The 20695-nt window shown below is 45.5% G+C and overlaps 2 protein-coding genes and 1 long non-coding RNA gene across 4 annotated transcripts in view; all 3 read left to right on the top strand.

Moving 5' to 3' along the window:
* LOC120676903 (LEAF RUST 10 DISEASE-RESISTANCE LOCUS RECEPTOR-LIKE PROTEIN KINASE-like 2.5) overlaps window positions 1-20695 on the top strand; it is a 41393-nt gene that overhangs the window by 4532 nt on the left and 16166 nt on the right. The window lies entirely within an intron of this gene.
* LOC120676908 lies at window positions 299-1344 on the top strand. The gene is made up of 3 exons (XR_005676033.1): window positions 299-358; window positions 769-984; window positions 1085-1344. It is a non-coding gene; the product is annotated as an uncharacterized LOC120676908 (long non-coding RNA).
* On the top strand, window positions 3784-10850 carry LOC120676906 (LEAF RUST 10 DISEASE-RESISTANCE LOCUS RECEPTOR-LIKE PROTEIN KINASE-like 2.5). Its single transcript, XM_039958242.1, has 3 exons — window positions 3784-4607; window positions 9334-9363; window positions 9510-10850. The coding sequence occupies exons 1-3, from the start codon at window positions 3833-3835 to the stop codon at window positions 10571-10573; spliced, it is 1869 nt and encodes a 622-aa protein (XP_039814176.1). The 5' UTR covers window positions 3784-3832; the 3' UTR covers window positions 10574-10850.

The raw sequence follows: 20695 nt of genomic DNA, 5'->3' as shown, positions 1-20695 counted from the left end.
AGGAACATTTCCAACCGGGCAGGCGGTTTTTATATTTTTATATTTTTTATTTTCGTTTTTTACAAAAAAAATATATTTTCAATTTGAAAATTTACAGGAATATATTTTCGTTTTTTACCCATGCAGATGCAGCGGGGCGGCAGGGGTTTTTCTGAAAAAAATTCGCGGAGGAAATTGCGCGCAGGTCCCTGGGGGCCGGTCGCCCGACAGCGGGGCGGCCGGCTCTCCCACCCTTATATAAGGGTTGGCTGGTCCCCCCACCCCTCATTTGCATTACTAAAATTCCAGAAATCAAGAAAAAAGAGGGAGGGAGGGAGAGAGGCGAAGCCCTGCCGCATTTTCGAGCCGACGACTGCAGGTAACCAAAATTCTTCTACGCTTTATAAATAGATTATGTTGTAATTATTTTTGTTGAAACAGTAGATTAGCAATCAATTTAATTATTGTTAGGAGTGATTAGTGGTACATTTAGGTGCAGTTACTTGTAATGATTAGCATTGATACAGTACATTTAGTGTTAGATTAAGTATTAGTAAGTACTAGAAAATTGTTAGAGAAGTATTAGAAAGTCTTAAAAATTGGAAGATAATATTAATTTTTTTAAGAAAATGTTAGAAAATTGTAGAAAGTATTTTATTGAAACAGTAGTATAGCAATCAGTTTAATTATTATTAGGAGTGATTAGTGGTACATTTAGGTGTAGTTACTGATAATGATTAGCGTTGATATAGTATATTAGCAATCTGATTTCTCACTTGTGATTGCCAGGGCTCAACACCATGGCATCCTCAGGATCCACCTATATTCTATGGAGTAAGGTGACGGAAACAGTCCCCCCAAGAGTCCAGGTGCCTGTGTTTTTGCGGATCCTTGTGCAAACTAATGAAATCAAGGATTTTGGGGGACGACTTTAGCAAGAGATTCTTCATGCGCGAGAATTACGAGTACGACCCGCCCAAGCATTACGGCAAGGACCGAGCAAAGGTACTACAAATACTATCAGAGTTTGTCACTTTCAGATCTAGTAATGACTTCTAACATGATTTAGGGAAAGACTTCACCGCCTCTATGTGATTTCGTGCAGTGGTTAGACACCGAGCAATCTCAGCAGGATAAGGACCACGTGGAGCGTCAAGCAAGGTGGGCTGCACAAAGGTGGCAATGAATGCTGCATGAAGAACAGATGGAGGAGAAGCACAAGAAAAACCAGGAAGAGATTCTGAAAAGGATTACAGAAGTGGAACGTCAGAAGGCAGAGAAACGTGAAGCTGATAGGGAGAGGAAGCGAGAGAGGGCCCGCCGTGCTAAGGAAGCACTGTCTGAAGCTATTAGGAAGGGAAAATATCCCCGGCGCACTCAGTAAAGCGAGAGAGGGCCCGCCGTGCTAAGGAAGCAGGGTCTCGATCCCATATTGACGACCACCAGTGTCGTATAGAATTGATCACTTCTCCTTAGGTGCATCATTAATCCACTGTGTGAAAGGTCCGCCGCCGGAACGTCTCCGGCTGGAGGTTGAGGCCTGTTCCTTTAGCAGCTCGGCGCACATGTTATCTAGCACCTGCCACAATGCATAAAACTTCCGCTGTTGATTCTGAGTGCACAACCTCTTGAACAAATTCATAAGTTCCTTATTCTTGAAGCGCTCATAAAAGTTTGCACCCATATGTCTTATGCACCACCTACTCACTACATCTGGTCATAGAGGAGGTTGTCCTCGACTTCCTTCATGTAGTTGCCTTATTGCTGCTAGAAGACATACATGTCTGTCACTGATGAGGCAAACATCAGGCCTTCCACCAACAACGTGAATCTTCACACGTTCAAGGAACCAGTACCAGCTCTCTGTGCTCTCATTCTCAACAAAAACAAAGGCGATGGGAACCACCTGCTTGTTGCAATCAACTCCAATCGCTGTCAGTATTGTCCCCTTATATCTTCCTGTCAAGAATGTGCCGTCAATACATAAAACAAGAAGACAATACATAAATGCCCTCACACATGCACCAAGGAAGAAGAAGGCACGAAGCAGAAACCCAGGTCCCTCATCTAAACTCGGTACAATGTAGGTATCAGTCGCGCTTCCAGGATTTCTCTGCACAATTGCTGACAGCATGTGAGGCAGGTTATCATATGATGCCTCATATGTGCCGAATCTCATCTCAAACACCTTTTGTTTTGCCCGCCAAGCCTTTGCATAGCTGATTTTGTATTGAAAACGGTCGTCGATGTCCCTAATTATCAATTTTGGCTCATAATCAATTTTGTTCAGAATCACCCCATACATCTTCTTGGCCACGAAGGTGGATGTGATGTTACGGTGAGTTTGCGCAACAGCAGTTAATCTACATGTATGTGGTGTAACAATTGAACACTCCCAGTGTGTCTTGTACTTGCCCTTGTAGGCATGTACTCGCCATGTACAATCGTCATTGACACACTTCACCTCATATTCTTTGCTGCTAGACTTCACAACTCTGAATTCCTTCCTCAACGATATAGCCCAAAGCTTCACAGCATCTTTCACAACTTCAATGCTAGGATACTTTGCCCCCTGCACAATCTCATTCTCTCTGTATTCGTACTCATTACTCCTAATAGCATGTATCACTGGATTTTCAAAACCCTTGTCTCGCCATTCACCTAGCAACGGGTAGTCCTCATCGTCTGATGAGTCCCCACATTCTTCCATCATTCGAGCCTCTTGGGTTTCATTCTATACAGCTTCCACTATTTCAGGTATCCACTCCCCCTCATCAGCGAAACTTTGCGGCTCAGATTGAAAGACATGCACGTTCTGATCTTCTTTTTCTCCTACCTGATCAGCTATACCTTGCGGCTCAGGTTCTGTAACATGCATGTTCTGATCTTTATTTTCTTGTTCCACTGCTTGGTTTATATGAGATGATGTACTTGTTGACACTTCACCGAAATGGGCTGCCTTCTGGTGAATCTGAATTAGCATTGCAAGAGGCCACCCGCGGTCAAGAGCTGCTTGCATGTAAGTCCGCCATTCTTCGGTGTTTGCTATAAGCATCAACTCCCAGAAATCCCCTTCAGTTCCCCAATTCGTCACAGTCTGAACGGTTAGGAGATGAGTCTTTGGATTCACATTGAATATCTCGTGAAACCATTTGCGTATGGAACCAAAACTCCTCTCTAAGGGTTTATCTATTCCGCACTCTCTTTGTTCAAAAGCTGATAGATCTACTCCATACGCATCATGAGAAATATAGTAGTCACCATATAGCCGAGTGCTTCACTGATCATTGGTTCATCCCGTACATCTGCCGTGCTGCCGTGCAGTGTTTATGATGTTTTCATCATGAATTAGTGATGCAATGACATGAGGATGATACCAGGATAACTTCGGTTCTCATTATTACTCCGCGTGTCCAGGTCCGTGTTTGGTAATCTTCCGGGTTTCAACGTTAAGGTACGTTTGATTGCATCTGAGATATGCTCGAAGCCCATATTTTCTTACCAGTTTAGAGTCCACTGTAATAAATTGATAATCTTTGAAGCATCACACCGAAAACTCTTCTCCATCTGAGCCTCTGAACCGCATAATCAGTCAGAGAAATTTGACGCGTAGGATACAGACTACTGCGTTGGAATAGTCACCGTCGTGCACATCCCGGCACACGTCGCTACTTGGCAGGGTGTAGTCTTTTTTTTAAAAAAAAATCGGAACGCTGGAAGCTGGAGCAGTCAAATATTTGGCATTTCTGAGCTTGAAGATGGACTGACAAATCCCGTCGTCCAATTTCCTTTTCATCTCTCCATATAGTTGTGCACATAGCCAAGAACAGCCTACTCTCCTCTCCTTGTCCCGATGCCGCCTGGTGCTCTTCCTCTTCTGCTGCTGCTCCCGCTCGCCCTGCTGCGCTTCGCTACCGCCACCGCCGACGCCAACGGAACCCGCGGCAACACCAGCTGCGCGCCGGCAACATGCGGGAACCTGAGCATCACGTACCCGTTCTCGCTCAGCGGCGTGCAGCCGCTCTACTGCGGTAACCCGGCCTTCGAGCTCACGTGCGCCGCCGACGCCGGCCGCGCCTACCTCGCCAGGACGTTCCGGGACCGCCTGTACCGCGTCCTCAGCATCTACTACGAGAGCAACTCCTTCGTGATGGCCGTCGACGTCGACTCGTCCTTCGTCGGCGACGAGCGGTGCCACATCCCGGACTTCAACGTGTCCTCCGGCCTCTCCCTCCTGCCGGTCAACGTCAGCGCCGCCGCCAACACGAACCTCACCTTCGTCTACAACTGCACGCTCCCCCGCAACGCCAGCGTGCTGCTGCAGCCGCCGTGCGCGAGGCTCACGATCGGAGCGTACGTCCTGGACGGCGAGGGCAGCGCGCTGCCGCCGGAGGTCCCGAGGAACTGCAGCTCGGTGAGCGTGCCGGTGCAGCGGTCCTCCTTCCGCAACGCGTCGGAGGAGCCAGCCCATGAGTACAGGAGGTTGATCGATGAAGGGTTCGTCGTGGAGTGGCCGTCGACCACGGCAGAGTGCGGCGCGTGCAAGGGGCGGGGCGGCGAGTGCAAATTCGTTGAGCTTGCGTTCCAGTGCATCTGCAGCGACGGGAGGCCCTGCCGGAATTCTCGCGGTAAGCTACCGCAAGCAGCATCTGTTAACTTGAATTGGTCTATTTCTGAATTCTAGTAAGCAATACGGCAATACATACAGGTGTCTCACGGTCTCACCATATGCTGCCATTTCTATCTAGTTAGAGACTGGTATTTCTCCCGTTCTTGTAATTTCACACTAGAAGCTCAGGTAATTTCCATGATAAGCAACTCCAAGTGTCGAATCCTAGCTAAATTTAGAGTTTGGAAGGCCTGCAAAAAAGTAAAGAGCTTCATAATTAGAGGGTAAACCAACATGCCTTCTATCATCTCTCGCACACAGCCCTGTTCTTCTTCCTCTGGTCGGTGCAATAGAGCTCCAGCAGCCACCCGCCGGTCAAATTCGCCTAACTCCAGCCACCAAAATCAAATCGCCACCATCCACACCTCCACCACCTTCCTACCTCACTTTCCCCCACTTTGCCCCCTTGAGCTGCGACCTCCATGGCCGAGAATCGAAGCTCCAGACCTATGAGAATTGCCTGTGAACAGGACATCAACCCTTCGCTGTCGAACTCCCACATCTGGCCCTTCTACGTCCAATCTAGGTATAAAAATCGACTCCCGTAGACGACTACAGATGCACATGCTTCCCTCGTTCTTGCACGTTCGATTTGTTTCCATGCTTGTTCTCATGCCTCGCCGTCGGCCGTTGTCTGCTACACGTGGCCGGCCATGGGGATGGGCATAGGGTTGAAAACGGTCGGAAACGGTAATTATTCGGTAATCAGTTTTTTGGTCGTTTTTCTTTGATTGCGAATAAATAGGATATAGAATCTTGTATACAAATTTGTATTCTTATTTTGAGCATTGAGCTTGTAAAGATTCATAAAAGGTAAACCTCAAATTCATCCTATATTTTCTCAAATGATAGATATAAAATTCGGTATGGATTCGGAAACAAATTCGGTATTTTTTTCACTTTTTTTTGTTGTAGGGAGCAAATAATGCATAAAATAATTTATGCAAAATTTTATTCTTATTTGTAATAATGTGCTTGATAATATAAGAAATGATCACCATCCAATTTTATACATATCTATTTTAAAATATTAAATTTGTTCTAACAGTTCAGATTACCACTTTGGGCAAGGGGCGAGGCTGCTTCGAGGCGACGCAGCAGCAGCTCCTCGCCGTCAAGGTCGAGCTCGAGCAGCTCGTGCTCTCCATCGTCGATGCTAGGCCTGCTACCCGTGTGCCTCCCGCCTCGACCTCTCCCTCTGCGCGCCCTCGCCGCCGTCCCCTCCGCGCCATGCCACCTCACCCGCTCTAAGGGGTTCGGCGTCGCGGGCCTCGCCGCGCTCGCCAGGGCCTGTAGCGGGGAGCTCGGCGGAGAGGAGCGGACAGGCCGCGGGGAGGCCGACGGAGGGACAAGGAGCCGGTGGAGGGAGCAGGCCTGGCGGAGGGAGGTGGCTCGGCGGAGGGAGCAGGCCCGGCGTAGGGAGGAGGCCCGGCGGAGGGAGGCGCGGCAGAGGGAGACGCGACGTAGGGAGGGAGAAGGCGCCAGCGGGGGGAGGGTGGAGATGCTCTTTGGGACTAACGAAATTAAACTGCAAAGTTTGTTGGTCTTAGAGATGACAATGGGGACTCGAAACCGATAACCCACGGGTAAAAACCTTATTAGGGTGCGGATATAGGCTTTTTTTGTCTTCACGGGTCTGCTAACAGGCATTTTCTTCACCCATCGAGTAAAGCGAATACGGGTACGTTCTTTCACACCCCAGACCCGTTACTCTGACGGGCACCCGTTTTGACTATGACATGTGGGCCTACCTTCCAAACCCTAAGTATATAAGCACCCAAACCCTAACCTAATCTCCACCAGTCCACTGTTCCACCCCCCCATCCAGCCGCCGCCAAGAGAATATGCAGCCTGCAGCCTGCAGGTCGATCGCCTCTTGAGGCCGCGCCCTTGGCCGCTGCGGGCCTGCGGTGCCGCCCGCATGCCCCCTTCCTGCCTCTCCGGTCTCCGCTCCGAGCCTCCGACGTCCCGTCCTCCCCTAGCCCCTGCTGCCATGGCGCCGGCGTCGCCTGTTGGAGCCGGCAGCGGCAGCTTGAGCCCGCCGCCAGAGAAAGAAGGCGCGCCGGGTTCCAGCTCGCCCCCATGCTAAATCATTAATTGATTAGTTTCTTATGTGGGGGTTTGTCACCCGATGGGTACCCATTATCCGATGGGTGCGCGGGTATGAGGTGAAATTGGTACCCGAGATGGGTAGCGGAGCGGGTAGCGGGGAAATTTAACCCAGGTGAGGGCGGGTATGTTCCTCTACCCCCCACCGGGTTTCTCACCCGCTGCCATCCCTAGTTGGTCTACGTAATCTGGGTTGCATTTGACTATTTGTCTATTTGCTCAAAAACATGGGCTGTTAAAATTCAGACGCATACATTGGGTAATCTTAGCCAGCATTTGAATTTTGAAATGGTCAGTTCCTTTGTCTTTCTTAGCGCTAATAAACCTTAGCAATAGGCTGCCACCAGCAGGAGCCAGTCCTTTTGCTTTTGGTTAATCTTCAACGGGGACAAGCCAACAACAGCCATGCTGCGGGCGGCATCAAGTTGTGCATCCAATTTTGTGACGCACAAATCGTTATCTGAAACCACTTTTAAACTTCAACCTTTTTGTTAGGCCGTTTGGTCCAACCACATGCCTGATGTTTTCCTGGGCACTACGCATAGCAGGTTGAGTAGGAAATTAGTAAATATTGCCTTTCCGATTAGGGAACGAGGTGAGCAATCTCAAGGGGACTGATCACTGTGCACATGTACCTATCTAAACTCCACTAAATAGTAGATGAGATCCAGTTGGAGAGTTGACTCAGGTCACATGCACAGTACTACTAAAGGTCGGCGCAGTTCTGTAACTGAATCCGAATCAGTCATTCAAGCTGAACTCCAAGCAATTCAACTTGCCACAACTATCCTACAACTTCTGCAGATCACGGATGTCCTCATGCACAGACTCACAGCTGTCTGTGTCCTACATCCACCAGTGTCACCAACACATCCCCTGGAGGCTACGTCCGCTGGTTCCAAAAATACATAGGGACATTTTGAATGCCACTTGCATCTTTAGGAAAATTAGCAGGAGCTCCAATTCACGAGCACATGATTTAGCTACTACTGCAAAGTCGGCCATAAACAGTGGCCTTGGGGACAATCCGTCCCTCACTTTCTCTTGTGCTCACCAAAATGATGGATGTACCCTACTACGGCGCGTCCGAGATTGTTTAACAGGCCCATGTCGCCTGATCAATATTACTTGTAATGATGAGCATTAATAAAGTTTGAGCTTTTCATAAAAAAAAAGGTTGGCGCATTGGAGAGTTGACTCAGGTCACATGCACAGTACTACTAAAGCACCTGATCTGCACTGCAAGTCTTCGCCCCAAGTCTTCCATGGAAAGGTTGGCGTTCGTTTTCATTAGATATTTCCTGCCGTGAAAGGCCAGGCACAAGAATATTCTCATCTTCTGAGCTCTAAAGTCTTCCGAGCGCTTCCAAAAAAAAAAGAAGTCTTCCGAGCACAATGCTGTCATGTCCTTTTTTCCAACCGAACATCTTGGCTGCTTCCAGCTTGCACGCTTGATGTATAACGTTGCAAGTGATACCAAAGAGTATCGCAAATTTAGGGGCTACAATTTGACATTGTCCAATTTGTACATGTTCGATCTTTGTTAGTGTCCTTTCACTACTGTCCCTTCTAGTCTTCAAGGACAGAGCACCAATTTAGAAAAAAAGTTATCTGGTGATTAGGATCGCATGGCCTAGTACAAATCTACAAATGCGTCTTAACCGTCACAAACTAATATTCAGTAGAAAGTGTACCACCATAGAATTGTGGTCTAGATATGTACAAATTTTTTTAAATAAGTATAGAAAATAGAGTAAAATGCACAGGAGATCCCTAAACTTGTAAGAGTGTCCTTTTTAAGTCCGTCAACTCCGGAAGTGCATTTCTGGATCCACAAACTGTTAAGTTATTCACTATATGTCCATACGTATGTATCCACGTGTGCATGTAATCCTGACATGACACGCTTACGGTACATTTCTCATCTCATTTATCTCCCTTTTCTCTCGATCTATTCGATCCAACCCCGCTCGGGCTATCGTGCTTTCTATGTCGCCCTCCGATCCGCCCACCACGTCCACTAGTGCGTCCACCGCATGACCAGACATGGCGCACACCAATGTCATCGCTGATGTGGCTCCACCCTCCACAGCGGGAGGCACCCCAAGTGGCGGCCTTGGGTGGCCCCATCAAGTGGTGGGATTGACAAGCAACCCACCAGCCAAGAGGAAGAGGAGGGAGACAGCATGGTGGAGAAAAAAATCAGAGGCAAATGCTTCAATTCTCATCATAATCCATGTTGGTAGTCTTGGAAACGTACAATCAACGTGACATATTAGCGTCATGTGCATACATGGATATATATGGACATGTAGTGAACAACTTAAAAACTTTATGGATCCTGAAATGCAGTTTCAGAGTTTTTGGACCTAAGAAGTGACACACCCTCGTAGGTTTAGAGACTGTCGGTGTATTTTACTAGAAAATAATTAGACACTTTGAAATTGATTTGCAAAGATATGGGCGTGTAACTATTTTTTCCCTGATAATTTTTAGGTAGAGTAAACTGCATCTCCGTTTGGTTTCCACGATACTTTATGCTACTATACTGTACTAAGGTAATTTGTTCTATGCAGATACTCGAGGAGTAATCAAAATCGGGACAGGTAACTACAACTTTATTATAAATAAAGCAACCCTAGTTGCACTTTTAAGCTCATCCTTATTAACTTAAACGAATTCAGTATACTACTGTAATACACTGACACGACGTTATTATCCTTGGGGTGTTCAACCTCTGTGACAAGAGCAGGAATTGCAGCAGCAGCTCTTCTGTTTGTGATCATACTGACCGTTCTCTCCCTTCAGATCAAGCTACGCAAGAGACGGTATAGAGGCAATGAATCTAATATAGAGGAAATACTAAAGGGATACGATTCTCTCATCCCAAAAAAGTACAGATACTCGGATCTAAAGAAAATAACTGGATCCTTCAAAGATAATCTGGGAGAAGGTGGCTATGGCACGGTATTCAAGGGTAATTTAAAAGATGGCCGCAAGGTTGCCGTGAAACTACTGAAACAATCAAAAGGAAATGGAGAGGAGTTCCTGAATGAGGTTGTAAGTTTCCGTAAGACATCACATGTCAATATTGTTAACTTACTCGGTTTTTGTTTACATGGACCTAAGAGGGCACTTATTTACGAATACATGGGCAATGGTTCATTGGAGAAGTATATTTATTCAGAAGAAACTAAAATGGCCATTGGATGGGAAAAGTTGCGAGAAATAGCAATAGGCATTGCGCGGGGCTTGGAATATTTGCACCGTGGTTGTAATACTCGCATCATCCATTTTGATATCAAGCCACACAACATTCTTCTAGATGAAGACTTTTGTCCTAAAATTGCCGATTTTGGATTGGCAAAACTGTGTCACCTTAAGGATAGTGCCCTGTCAATGGCGGAAGCAAGAGGTACCATCGGTTTTATTGCTCCAGAAGTATTTTCTAGGGGTTTTGGAGTTGTATCCACTAAGTCAGATGTTTACAGCTATGGAATGCTGCTGTTGGAGATGGTAGGAGGGAGGACGAATACTAAAGGAAATATTGAGAATTCTAGTGAAGCGTATTTTCCAAACTGGGTTTATGACCGTCTAGTTAAAGATTTACAAAGTCATGAAGTCACATGTGAGACGGAAGAGATTGCAAGACAGATGACCCTAGTTGGCTTGTGGTGTATACAAACGGCCCCGAGTAATCGCCCTTCCATGAGCAGAGTCATAGAAATGTTGGAGAAGAACATAAATGAATTGGAAATGCCCCCGAAGCCATTGCTTTCATGTCCCTCGGAGCCACTATATTTTTCATCGACTTAGATTTCTCTCGTGAGAGATGGCCTCCTTTTTAAATTTATTCTTATGATATACCCATGAATGGATGAACTAGCCCTACGGGAAACAGGAAATCAATGTGCTACATCACATTTGTAAGAAGTTGAACTAAACCTAAAAATATATGTATTCATTTCTTACGCTGCAGGTATTAGATCATGCACATAGTGCATCCTGCATTAGAAGCCTTCCCACAAGAAACGTGGTCTATACATTACATTTTCACAGAACTCTCCAAATGGTACGAGTATTATATTTTTTATATGCTGTTTTTTTTCTATAAAGTATGTTTTCGGACGTTAGGCCAGTAGCTGTATCTGCAGCTATATTAGTACTCTACTAAAGGAGAAAATAGTACGGGGAACACTACTGGAAAACGGAATTCCCCTGAGTGTGCGGTATTTTTCTGTCAGTTTTTTATGTACACACAGGAGGAAATCGCATATTACCCTATCAGTTGTTGAATAACTCACAAGGAAATCAATTACCCTGTCGGCATTTGTAATACACACAGGAAAAATTTTAATTGTCCTGTTGGTTCTGATATCACTCACAGGGAAAAATATTTTACGCTCCGCGCGCCTACAATTGGACTCCCACGCGTATCTCCCGTGCCTGAAACTGAGTGGGCAGGCACAATACTAGCGAAAAGAAAAGACTCGTCCTAGCCTTTGCAAACCCTAGCCAGCCGCTCCTTTTTTTTCTAGTCCGGTCTCCAGTTCCCTCCACGCCGCCGCCGTTCCACTCAACCCTGCTCCCATCCGCACCACCTCGGCCCCCCACCCCACCGGCCGCCTCGGCCCCCAACCCCGCTTCATGCTTGATCATTTTGGAAATTGAAGGGCATCTCTCTGTTCATATTTTGTAGTGTTGTGCCTATATATGAATGCACACACTTTAAAAGCGGATAGTATGGCTCTAGATAGTACCATACCATAAGTTCAGTGGGGAGATTATTTTGCTAACATGTACTGATCAATACCGACATTTGGACATGATATTATGATATCTATGTAATGGTCGATGTGGACTTTATGTGTTATATGATTCTGATTTCTTGATGAACATTGTGATTCTGGTGCATTTTAAAATTGGCATTATATTTACTTCTCTGTCGGCTAAATGGTGGTAGAAAATGAAATAAACAGTTGACATGAAAATGTATTACCCTGTCGGCAAAAGAAACGACAAGGACAAGGTACTTGTCGGTAAAATGGTAACAGGGAAAATCTTTTTCCTATCGGTACAAATAATTTTCCTGTGCGTCCCGGCCAACATGGAAAAAGATTCAGACCTGGTGACCCGAAGAAACCCTATCGGCCATTAACCAGTAGGGAAATTTTAGTTACCGCTAGGGGTAAAAAAATCGACAGGCAAATTGCTATTTCTCTGTCGTGTTATTCCTATCGGTTATTCCATGTCAGTGGACTGTCAAGAAAATTATTTTTTTATTTTTCTATTGGTGTTTTCAATTTTTCTATCGGTTTGGTAACTCTCAGGGAAATTCGGTTTTCCAGTAGTGGAAGAGCGAGGGTGGTTACAGAAAAAGATCTAGGTGTAATTTATGTGAAACTAAAACAAATCTTATGATAAATAAGAAGCCTAGAGAGGCAGGTCAGGCAGTCAGAGGTGGCTAGGGTTGATTACCTGAGCACAGACCTCCAGCAGGGTCATTTCCAATGAACCGTACGGGCCTGGACCAGTGGCCCGTGTACCTGAGCCGGAAGCTACGAGACCGGGGGGAGGGGGGGGGGGGGGGGGCGTGCAGGTGGCGGCATCGCCGGGATGCCAGTACTTGCCGTGCCGGTGATGCTCGGGTCTGACGAATTAGATGCAGCTGTAAAGCTTTTGAAATAAATTTTTTTGCATATTTGAAGTATTAAATATAAATTAATTATAAAATTAATTACAGAACTCGTATGTAAACTACGAGACGAATTTATCAAGACTAATTAATTTGTCATTAGCACATGTGTACTGTAACAGCTACTATAGCAATTTAGTGTCTAATCATAACCTAATTAGACTCATTAGATTCGTCTCGCAATTTACAAACAAACTATACAATTCAGTTTTTATTTTATCTACATTTAATACTTCGAGCTGAGGGCGCTGGGAGACCACGAGAGGCTCGTCAGGCGCGGCTTCCTGCTCGACTGGGCGGTGCCCGGGGACTGCGCGGCGTACGACGCGAGCGGAGGTCCGTGCCGGCATGAAAGCCGAAGTGAAAGCGGTCAGGTGCCTCTGCCCCGACGGCAGCACACAGCCGGGGACATGCCCGCGCGGTGAGTTAGTTACTGATCCCACGATTCCGTATCATAAAAATGAGGTGGAATACTGCGTGTATTGAACTTACTTGAAGGGGGTTAGTGTTGTCACTAAGATCTTGTTTGGTACTTAAGTGATAATCCCCTTCAATCATATCCATACGTGTTGGGAAGAACATAATTGAGGTGGAAGTTTAGTTAGGTACTGTTTAGTTCAGGAGTGAACTAGAACGGAGCTGTTCCGTTCAGTGTTTGGTTCAAGAGCAGAAAGAATGGAGCAACTCCAAAGTGGAATATCTATTATCTTATTATTTGCCCAATAAACAGAGTCTCCACGTTCGCTCTCAAGGTCTAGAAATTTCCACGTTAATCGGGGAAAAATAGAAAAATAAAAATTACCCACCACTGCAATTATGGTAAAATTAACCCAAAATACCCCTGTGCCTAATTAAAAATCACCCACCAATACTATTATGAAAAATTAAATATAAAATATTATTTAGCTATGTATCAGTTAAAAATATATACTATTAATAAAAAGTAAAGCTAACAACACTTATCAAAATAAAACAAAAATAAGAATAATTATATGCATAATATTATTAAATTAAAGTTAAACAAATCAAATTGTTATTATAGATAGATCATATTTGAATTGTTTTAACCAACAATAAGATATAATTTACGATAATAAACAAAGTGATGTATGGTAAAAAATAGTATAATTTTTAAGTAAAAAAACAACGACATGCGAATTTCTGAATTTTCAATACTAATCGCGTAAATGCGCGGGCTATACGTCTAGTTCCTATAGATTCTGGGATGAGCCCATTACTAGTAAAGAGTTGGATGAGCTCGCTTCCCTCGGACGGCGTGAGATCCGTCTCGTGCTCGCTGGTGCAACTATCCCTCGCATCACCGCCGCTGCTCTTCGGGCGCCACCACCCTCGCACGTCACTACTGCTCCCCAGAACGCACCTCCCCTTTGCAGGCTACGCCGCCACATGCCAAGCTGCGCGGCCCCTCTACGCGCCAATCCAGCCACTGCTCGTCGGGTCGCGTCGCCCCTCAGACTGCTGCGCCGGCCCTCGGCAGACCGCGCCTCCGATCTGTAGCTCGCAGGCCGCGCAGCCCGTTTGTGCACCACCGCTTGTCGGGTCGCGCCCGCCCCTCTGCGTGTCGATCCAGCCGCCGCTTGTCGGGTGCTGTGTCGCCGCGGAGCGAGACAGGCCACGCTGGCCCCTAGTAGGTTGCGCCGCTGCTCCGCGACCGCGAGCCAGGCAATGCCGACCCTCAGGACGCGGTGGCAAACTGGCGACGGGCATCAGCTCTCAGGAAGAGGAAGCGAGGGATAAGGGTAGTTATGCATGATAGGTAGGCCCGACAAAAACAGGTTTAACGAAACAGGAGGCAGTTGATTTTCATCTCTCCAACCAAACAAAAAATAGAGTGATTCCGCCCCTCAAACTAAACACAAAAATATAGAGCCATTCCATCCCTCTGTTTAGAATGGAATTGTTCCATCCTACTCTACTCTCCAACCATATGCTACCTTAATTAACTCTAATCCATATGGATTAGCAGGAGGGAATATATTTATCCAAAGCAAGATCGTGCATTCATGTAGTATCATTTTGAATAATAATGTCCGTGAGCGAACTGCGATGCAAGACGTTCCACCCCTCTTATGTTTGCCAAGATGGCATTTTAGTAGTTGGCCAACAGGTCTTTTTTGTTTTGTTTTGCATAAAACTGTCAAATCAAATAAGAGGGCAAGCCAAAAGTTTCACAGCTTTTATAGTGTTCTTTTCTTTTATTTGATAATCTAATATCTACAACGTGAAAAATCACGTGCTGTCCTAAACTCATTTGCTGCCCGTTCCCTTGACAGTGGGAAGTAACATCCTCCCTACGTGATAAATTATTGGTCGTTTTATCTTTTCTAGGTATATAGTTTTTACTATGAAATATGTAGATACGTAGCAACATTTATATATCTAGAAAAATTAAAATGACTAATAGTCTAAGACGGAGGGAGTGGTATGCAACATGTATGACGAAACTGAAAAAATTTAAATTCTTAGAATAAGAGGGGCGAACAGAGAAAATCAAACTCCTGCACTTTTTTGCTAAAAAATAAAAGAAAAGGTGGGAGAGACTAGTAAACGAAACAAAATCAGTGTCACTTCCCCAGTACCCTTTCCGTGCTTCCCTTTATTGCGACGACCTTCGATTGCACAGTTGTCCTTGCGACTTGTCTCTTTGGAGTTTGGACCTTCGCCTCTATTCTACATCCCCAATCCCCCCATTTCGAAGTCTGTTAGCTCCTCCATTGGTCGAGTAGCAAGCTTGATGCATCCGACCTTGCTGCTGCTCTTGCTGGTCACCTGCTTGCTCCTCCTCCATCTCCGTGGTCGTGTGAGCGCCGACTGCGAGCCAGCGACATGCGGGAACCTTACCCTCAGATACCCATTCTGGCTCGGCAGCGGCAACCAGACCTTGTCACCATGCGGCCACCCGGCCTTCGAGGTCTGGTGCAACGACGACGGCGGGAGCGTGGCCTCACTGAAGGGCTCCTCTATCCACGTCCTTGGCGTCGACTACGCTAACAACTCCTTCGTTTGTTCTCACACAAGGATCGCCTCCGGCGACGACGGCGTGTGCAGCACCGACTTCAACATGTCGGTCAGCATCGCGCTGAGCCCGTTCACGATTAGCCCCCGGAACCGTGCCCTGTGCTTCCTCTCCAAGTGCGACGGCCCGGCCCCGAGCGGGCCGGGGTTCGTGAACGCCACCTCGAACTGCAGCGCCCCCATCTACGCGTACCTCGGCGGGACCTACTACTGGGACAGGCCCCCGGCGATCGCGACGGGCCGGTGCGAGTACTCGTACATCCCGGTGCTGGGGCGGGAGGCGGCGGCCATGACGGCGGCCAACTATAGGCGGCTGCTCAAGGACGGGTTCCTCATGGAGTGGGAGGCGGCCGGCGTCGGCGACTGTGCCGCCTGCAACGCGAGCGGCGGGCAGTGCCAGTACAACAACACCGTAGCGGCGTTCCGGTGCCTCTGCCCCGACGAGTCCCTAGCTCCCACGCGGACTTCAAGTTGTGCTGCTAACAATAGTTTCTTCAAGACATAATTTCTTGATCCACGGCATCATCATGCATTCATGCGGACCATATTGAGGTGCAGTGCAGCGGTAGCGCAGATTGTCATCGCCCTGCCCTCTGAATCCTTTGGTCTCATGGAGATGTCCGTGTTTCCTGTCCCCCATTTGCATTGCGTGTCTTTCTTAGAATGTGTTTAGTTCCCAAATTTTTTTGGGTTCGGCTACAGTAGCATTTTCATTTTTATTTGGTAATTACTATCCAATCAAGGATTAATTAAGTTTAAAAGATTCATCTCATTATTTACAGCTAAACTGTGCAATTAGTTATTTTTTAAATGAGTAATTGCACCCACCATACAACAACTTGTGAGGTGGGTGCAAATTGGTCCAACAACTTGTAAAATGCTCAATTTAGTGCAATAACTTGACAGGTGGGTGCATATCGGTCCAACAACTTGTAAAAATGCATAACTTAATGCAATAACTTGGCAAATATGTGATCATGTTAGGACAAATTATTAAGTATTATTTGATCATTGATGTTCGTGTTGCGTCTGCATGGAATGTATTTGGCCAGAATAAAAACCCTCACTGTTTAGAAATTAATGTTATATCTTTACATTAATTATTCTTATATAGTGATTTAATTTTAATTAAAACTATTTAATTTGATATTCAATATTAAAAAATTCACCCTCACTGTTTCCAATATGTTTGATTATGCACTGTTAAACTAAAAAAACTAATGCGTTGATACAAACTATTGATACCTTTTAGGAGCTTTGTACATATATTTTTAAAGCCTCATATATTCATCAGAAAAGAAAATTGAGCTAAATAAACTGAAACAAACATGAGTATTATTAAATACATGAGCAAAAACGCAAAAGAAACATAGGGTTTCAGGGTCTCTCTTACCGACTTCAGTGTTTGAGTGATGCTAATGGTGAAATTCTAAAATTTGTTTGCATTTGAACTAATAAAAAATTGTACATAGTTAAAAGCAACAACCGGATCACCATCAATAATTTTCATTTACAAAATTTAAGAATTATTGACGTTCATCTACTTTGCTAATATGTTGTTGTTGTAATGGTTGTTAAATAATATATTATTTTTAATAAAACTATAATTAATTTATTCTGAGAATAAAATTGGTGTCCATTGCGACACGGTCAAATAATATGTTCCGTGAATATACTCTTTATTGTGACTTGACATTAGTAAATATATTGTTGTGTAATGTTTTCGACTGTGAACGCACCGATTTACGAAGTTACTGCACTAAATTAAGCATTTTCTAAGTTGTTGGATCAATCTGCACCAAGCTATCAAGTTATTGTACTAAATTGAGCACTTTACAAGTTGTTGGACCAATTTGCACCCACCTGCCAAGTTGTTGTATGATGGATGTAATTTATTCTTTTTAAATTATATTTAATGCTCTATGCATGTGTCCAAAAATTTGATGTCACGGAGAATTTTGAAAATTTTTGGGAACTAAACATGACCTTAGTGGTTTCCATCAATCCCGGTGAGCACTGGCTCATGGTTATCTCGTGCATTCATGGCGTGACAGTAACGGGTTGATAAGATCACGTTGTGACGTCTAGCTCATCAGAGACGGCTTCCTCTTGACATGGCAGGCGTCATCGTCGCCGCCGCTGCCACCGTCATCAGGTAAATTTCACTATTCAAACTGAACTGTCAGTACTAATGTTAAGAGAGATCATCTCTTACGGAGAACTCACAGCAATGCATAAATGCATATAACTTGTGGAAAGAAGGCAAGCAATTGTAGTAGCATTCGGTAAGCGCCGCCCATAGCCAATCAGCCCAATGGATCCGTACGATGCCGTGTGATTCCCTGACTCATAGACCCATCATGCTTGTGACAAGGCATAGTTGCACAACTACTCGTATAGTTGCTGTGCCCTTCTCGGTCCTTCCATCCTTTTCCCCCTGGCTACAGTTGCTCGAGGCGAAAAGAAGGCGGAAAGTCTTCCCGGCGGCGATTCCGCCGGCCTCCTCCTTCTCCGACGGCCGGAGTGGCATCGGAGATGGAGCAGGGCCGGGGAATCGACGTGCGGGTGTATATAGGATAGATAGTTTCTTCCTTAGTCCTAGGTGGTGCTTGCCATCGGTGGTCGTCGGCGAAGCTAGGTTTTGCCGGGGTGGTCCTCTGCGGCATGGTGTTCCTGGCGGCGTCGGCGAGGCAATGGCGATGGCGGCGCAGAGGAATAAAGTCTCCCGGCTTCTTCCTCGCCCCGGTGGTGCCCTGCTCCAGCTTCACCAGCGAGGTCGTGGAGATCCGTGTCGGAACCTGCGGCTGGTGAGCCTCCCTTTCTGCCTGACGGGGTGCTTGCGGGCTTTCTTTTGCTTCAAGGGTGCAGAGATGGTTGTGGGTGCTGTGGATGGTCGGTGGCTGGATCTGGCTCGATTTCCCCTCGGCGGCGGCAGTCGTCGATGGCGTGGTTGGATCTAGGGACCGGAGGTGTTGGGGTGTGTCCCCGGTCGATGTGCGTCCGCCGATGGCCTTTGCTATTGCGACTCCAACAAAAGCCTGCGTGCGATGGGGCTCCTCCGGTTCATAGGGGAGCTCGGCTTCTTCTCCGGCGGCGGCGAGTTCAAGTCCTGTTGGTTCGCGAAGGATCCAGGGGTGCCGTTGTAATTTTTAGTTTCTTAAGGGTCCTTTGCGTAATCTGGCGGTTACAACTATCTTTGTATCCTCCCTGTATGGTTCTGTAATTCTACATGTACTTGTAGGTCATCCTTAACTAAGAAATACATAAGCGTGTTCTCAAAAAAAAAGAGGCATAGTTGCACATGACGGCATGCACAAAATTTTTTGAGCAGACACATGCATGCAGGCATGGAAAAGCAGCCGAGCTTCCTTTCTTTTTCTTCATTTTCTTTTCTTTGTTTCTTTCTTTTGTATTTATTTCCTTCCTATCCACTTTTTACTGTGCTCGGGTAGACATTATTTTTATTTTTATTTTCTATGTTGTTTTATGTTTTATTTCTTCTAATATTTTCCTCCATTAATCTCTATTTTCCTTTTTCTATGGACTAAGTATATGAATGCTATAAATATAGTAATACTTAATTTTTTTCGTTATATTTTCTTATGGTTTGTCTCTTATTCTCTATACGATATTTTTCATTCCATTCTTTTATTTGTTATTTTACTATTTTTTATTTAGTTAATTTTTCTTATCTTTTTTTATTTAGTTTTCTTTGACTGTGTCCATTGATAGACTTTTTTTTTCCTCTTTGTTTTTCTTTTTAGTCCTCGTAACCATCACTGAAGTGATGGATAATCCCGCCGTGCTGTATGTGTTAGTTTGTTGAAGTTGAAGGTGGTATAGCTGGTGTTAGTTTGTCCGCTGTCGTTTGGTGCGCGTGCCACCGAGCCAAATAGTCGTGCCTCTGCCCCGACGGCAAAGGACAGCATTTACGGCGAGAGTGGATCCCATGGCATCTTGGCGTTGCTTTTTTTTTTCTTGATTACGTAAGAAAACTGCGTATCATTGTATTAAGAAAAAAACAAGAGTTTTACAACACCTCAATTGCACGTAGATTGCAATCATTACAAGAAACGGATGCTCGCGAGAGGCCAACCCATAAATTACTACTCCCGTTTTAGATAACCCAAGCGTCTTGCCTCCGCGTCGATCCACAGCTTAATGTCCATCTTGATCTTTTCTTGGAGATGGGGTTCATGGGTACTCACGCCTTGGAACAACCGGTTGTTGCGCTCCTTCCATAAGGTCCATCTTGGCGTTGCTTTAAGTCTTTTTCTTTTTTCCTTGAGAAAGCGTTGCTTCAAGTCCTGGGCAGCCGATGAGCCGATCCTTCGTAGTAGGACCCACCGTCCCACACATCTGTTTTCTTGCATTATATTGCAGCGTAAATAAATTAATTTCTGGTTATGCTCGTGCATCAATAATAGTCGTACAGACACTATACTCCCTCCGTACTGGTAAAAGAAGTTGTTTTGGACAAAGTTTGAGTCAAACATTAGGAATATAAATTATCAATAATTTTTAAGTTGTTGAGTTTGCAAATATAAAAATTATACGAATAGATTTGTCTTAAAGGATACTTTCATAAAAGTATACATATATCACTTTTTCATAAATATTTTTATAATAACAAGAGGTCAAAGTTGTATTTTGGAGACCGTGTCACTGTCCTAAACGACTTCTTTTACCAATACGGAGGGAGTATATGGCGTGGAATAGTCAGGCTAGACTGACCAGTGTTGGAAGAGACTAAAGACTTTTTTTTATTGACTAAGGAGACTAAAGACTTGGACCTAGCCAACTCTGCCGTATTATCCAAGGTCCCACGCACAGCCATGGAAATTGCTTCAAGTTTCTTCACTTCAAGAGACTAACCTGTCAAACTTCGTCTGCGATAGTTGAATTCGACGAACCATCACTCACTGACCTGCCCACTTTCTTAACTTGCTTTCGGAAAAAGAATATCCTCCGCGGCAACTTATCGCCTATTCTAATCGCACACTTGCAGTACCCCAGTTCGCAGTTGCACCGCAAAGATACAACCATCTGTTCTTCCTCCTATGTAGCCGCCGCCCTGCTGTGCCCGGCCGTGTTACTGATGCTCGCTCTGCTTGCCAGTCCCATCGCCACTGTCGCCGCCACGAACACATCGTCGAACACCTGCGAGCCGGCTGCCGGCGTCGTGCGGCGGCCTCAACATCTCCTTC

Source organism: Panicum virgatum, chromosome 5N (genome assembly GCF_016808335.1).
Source record: "Panicum virgatum strain AP13 chromosome 5N, P.virgatum_v5, whole genome shotgun sequence".
NCBI classification, from domain to species: Eukaryota; Viridiplantae; Streptophyta; class Magnoliopsida; order Poales; family Poaceae; genus Panicum; species Panicum virgatum.
Note: the sequence above shows the minus strand (reverse complement) of the source record. Positions and strands in the feature narration are given on the sequence as shown.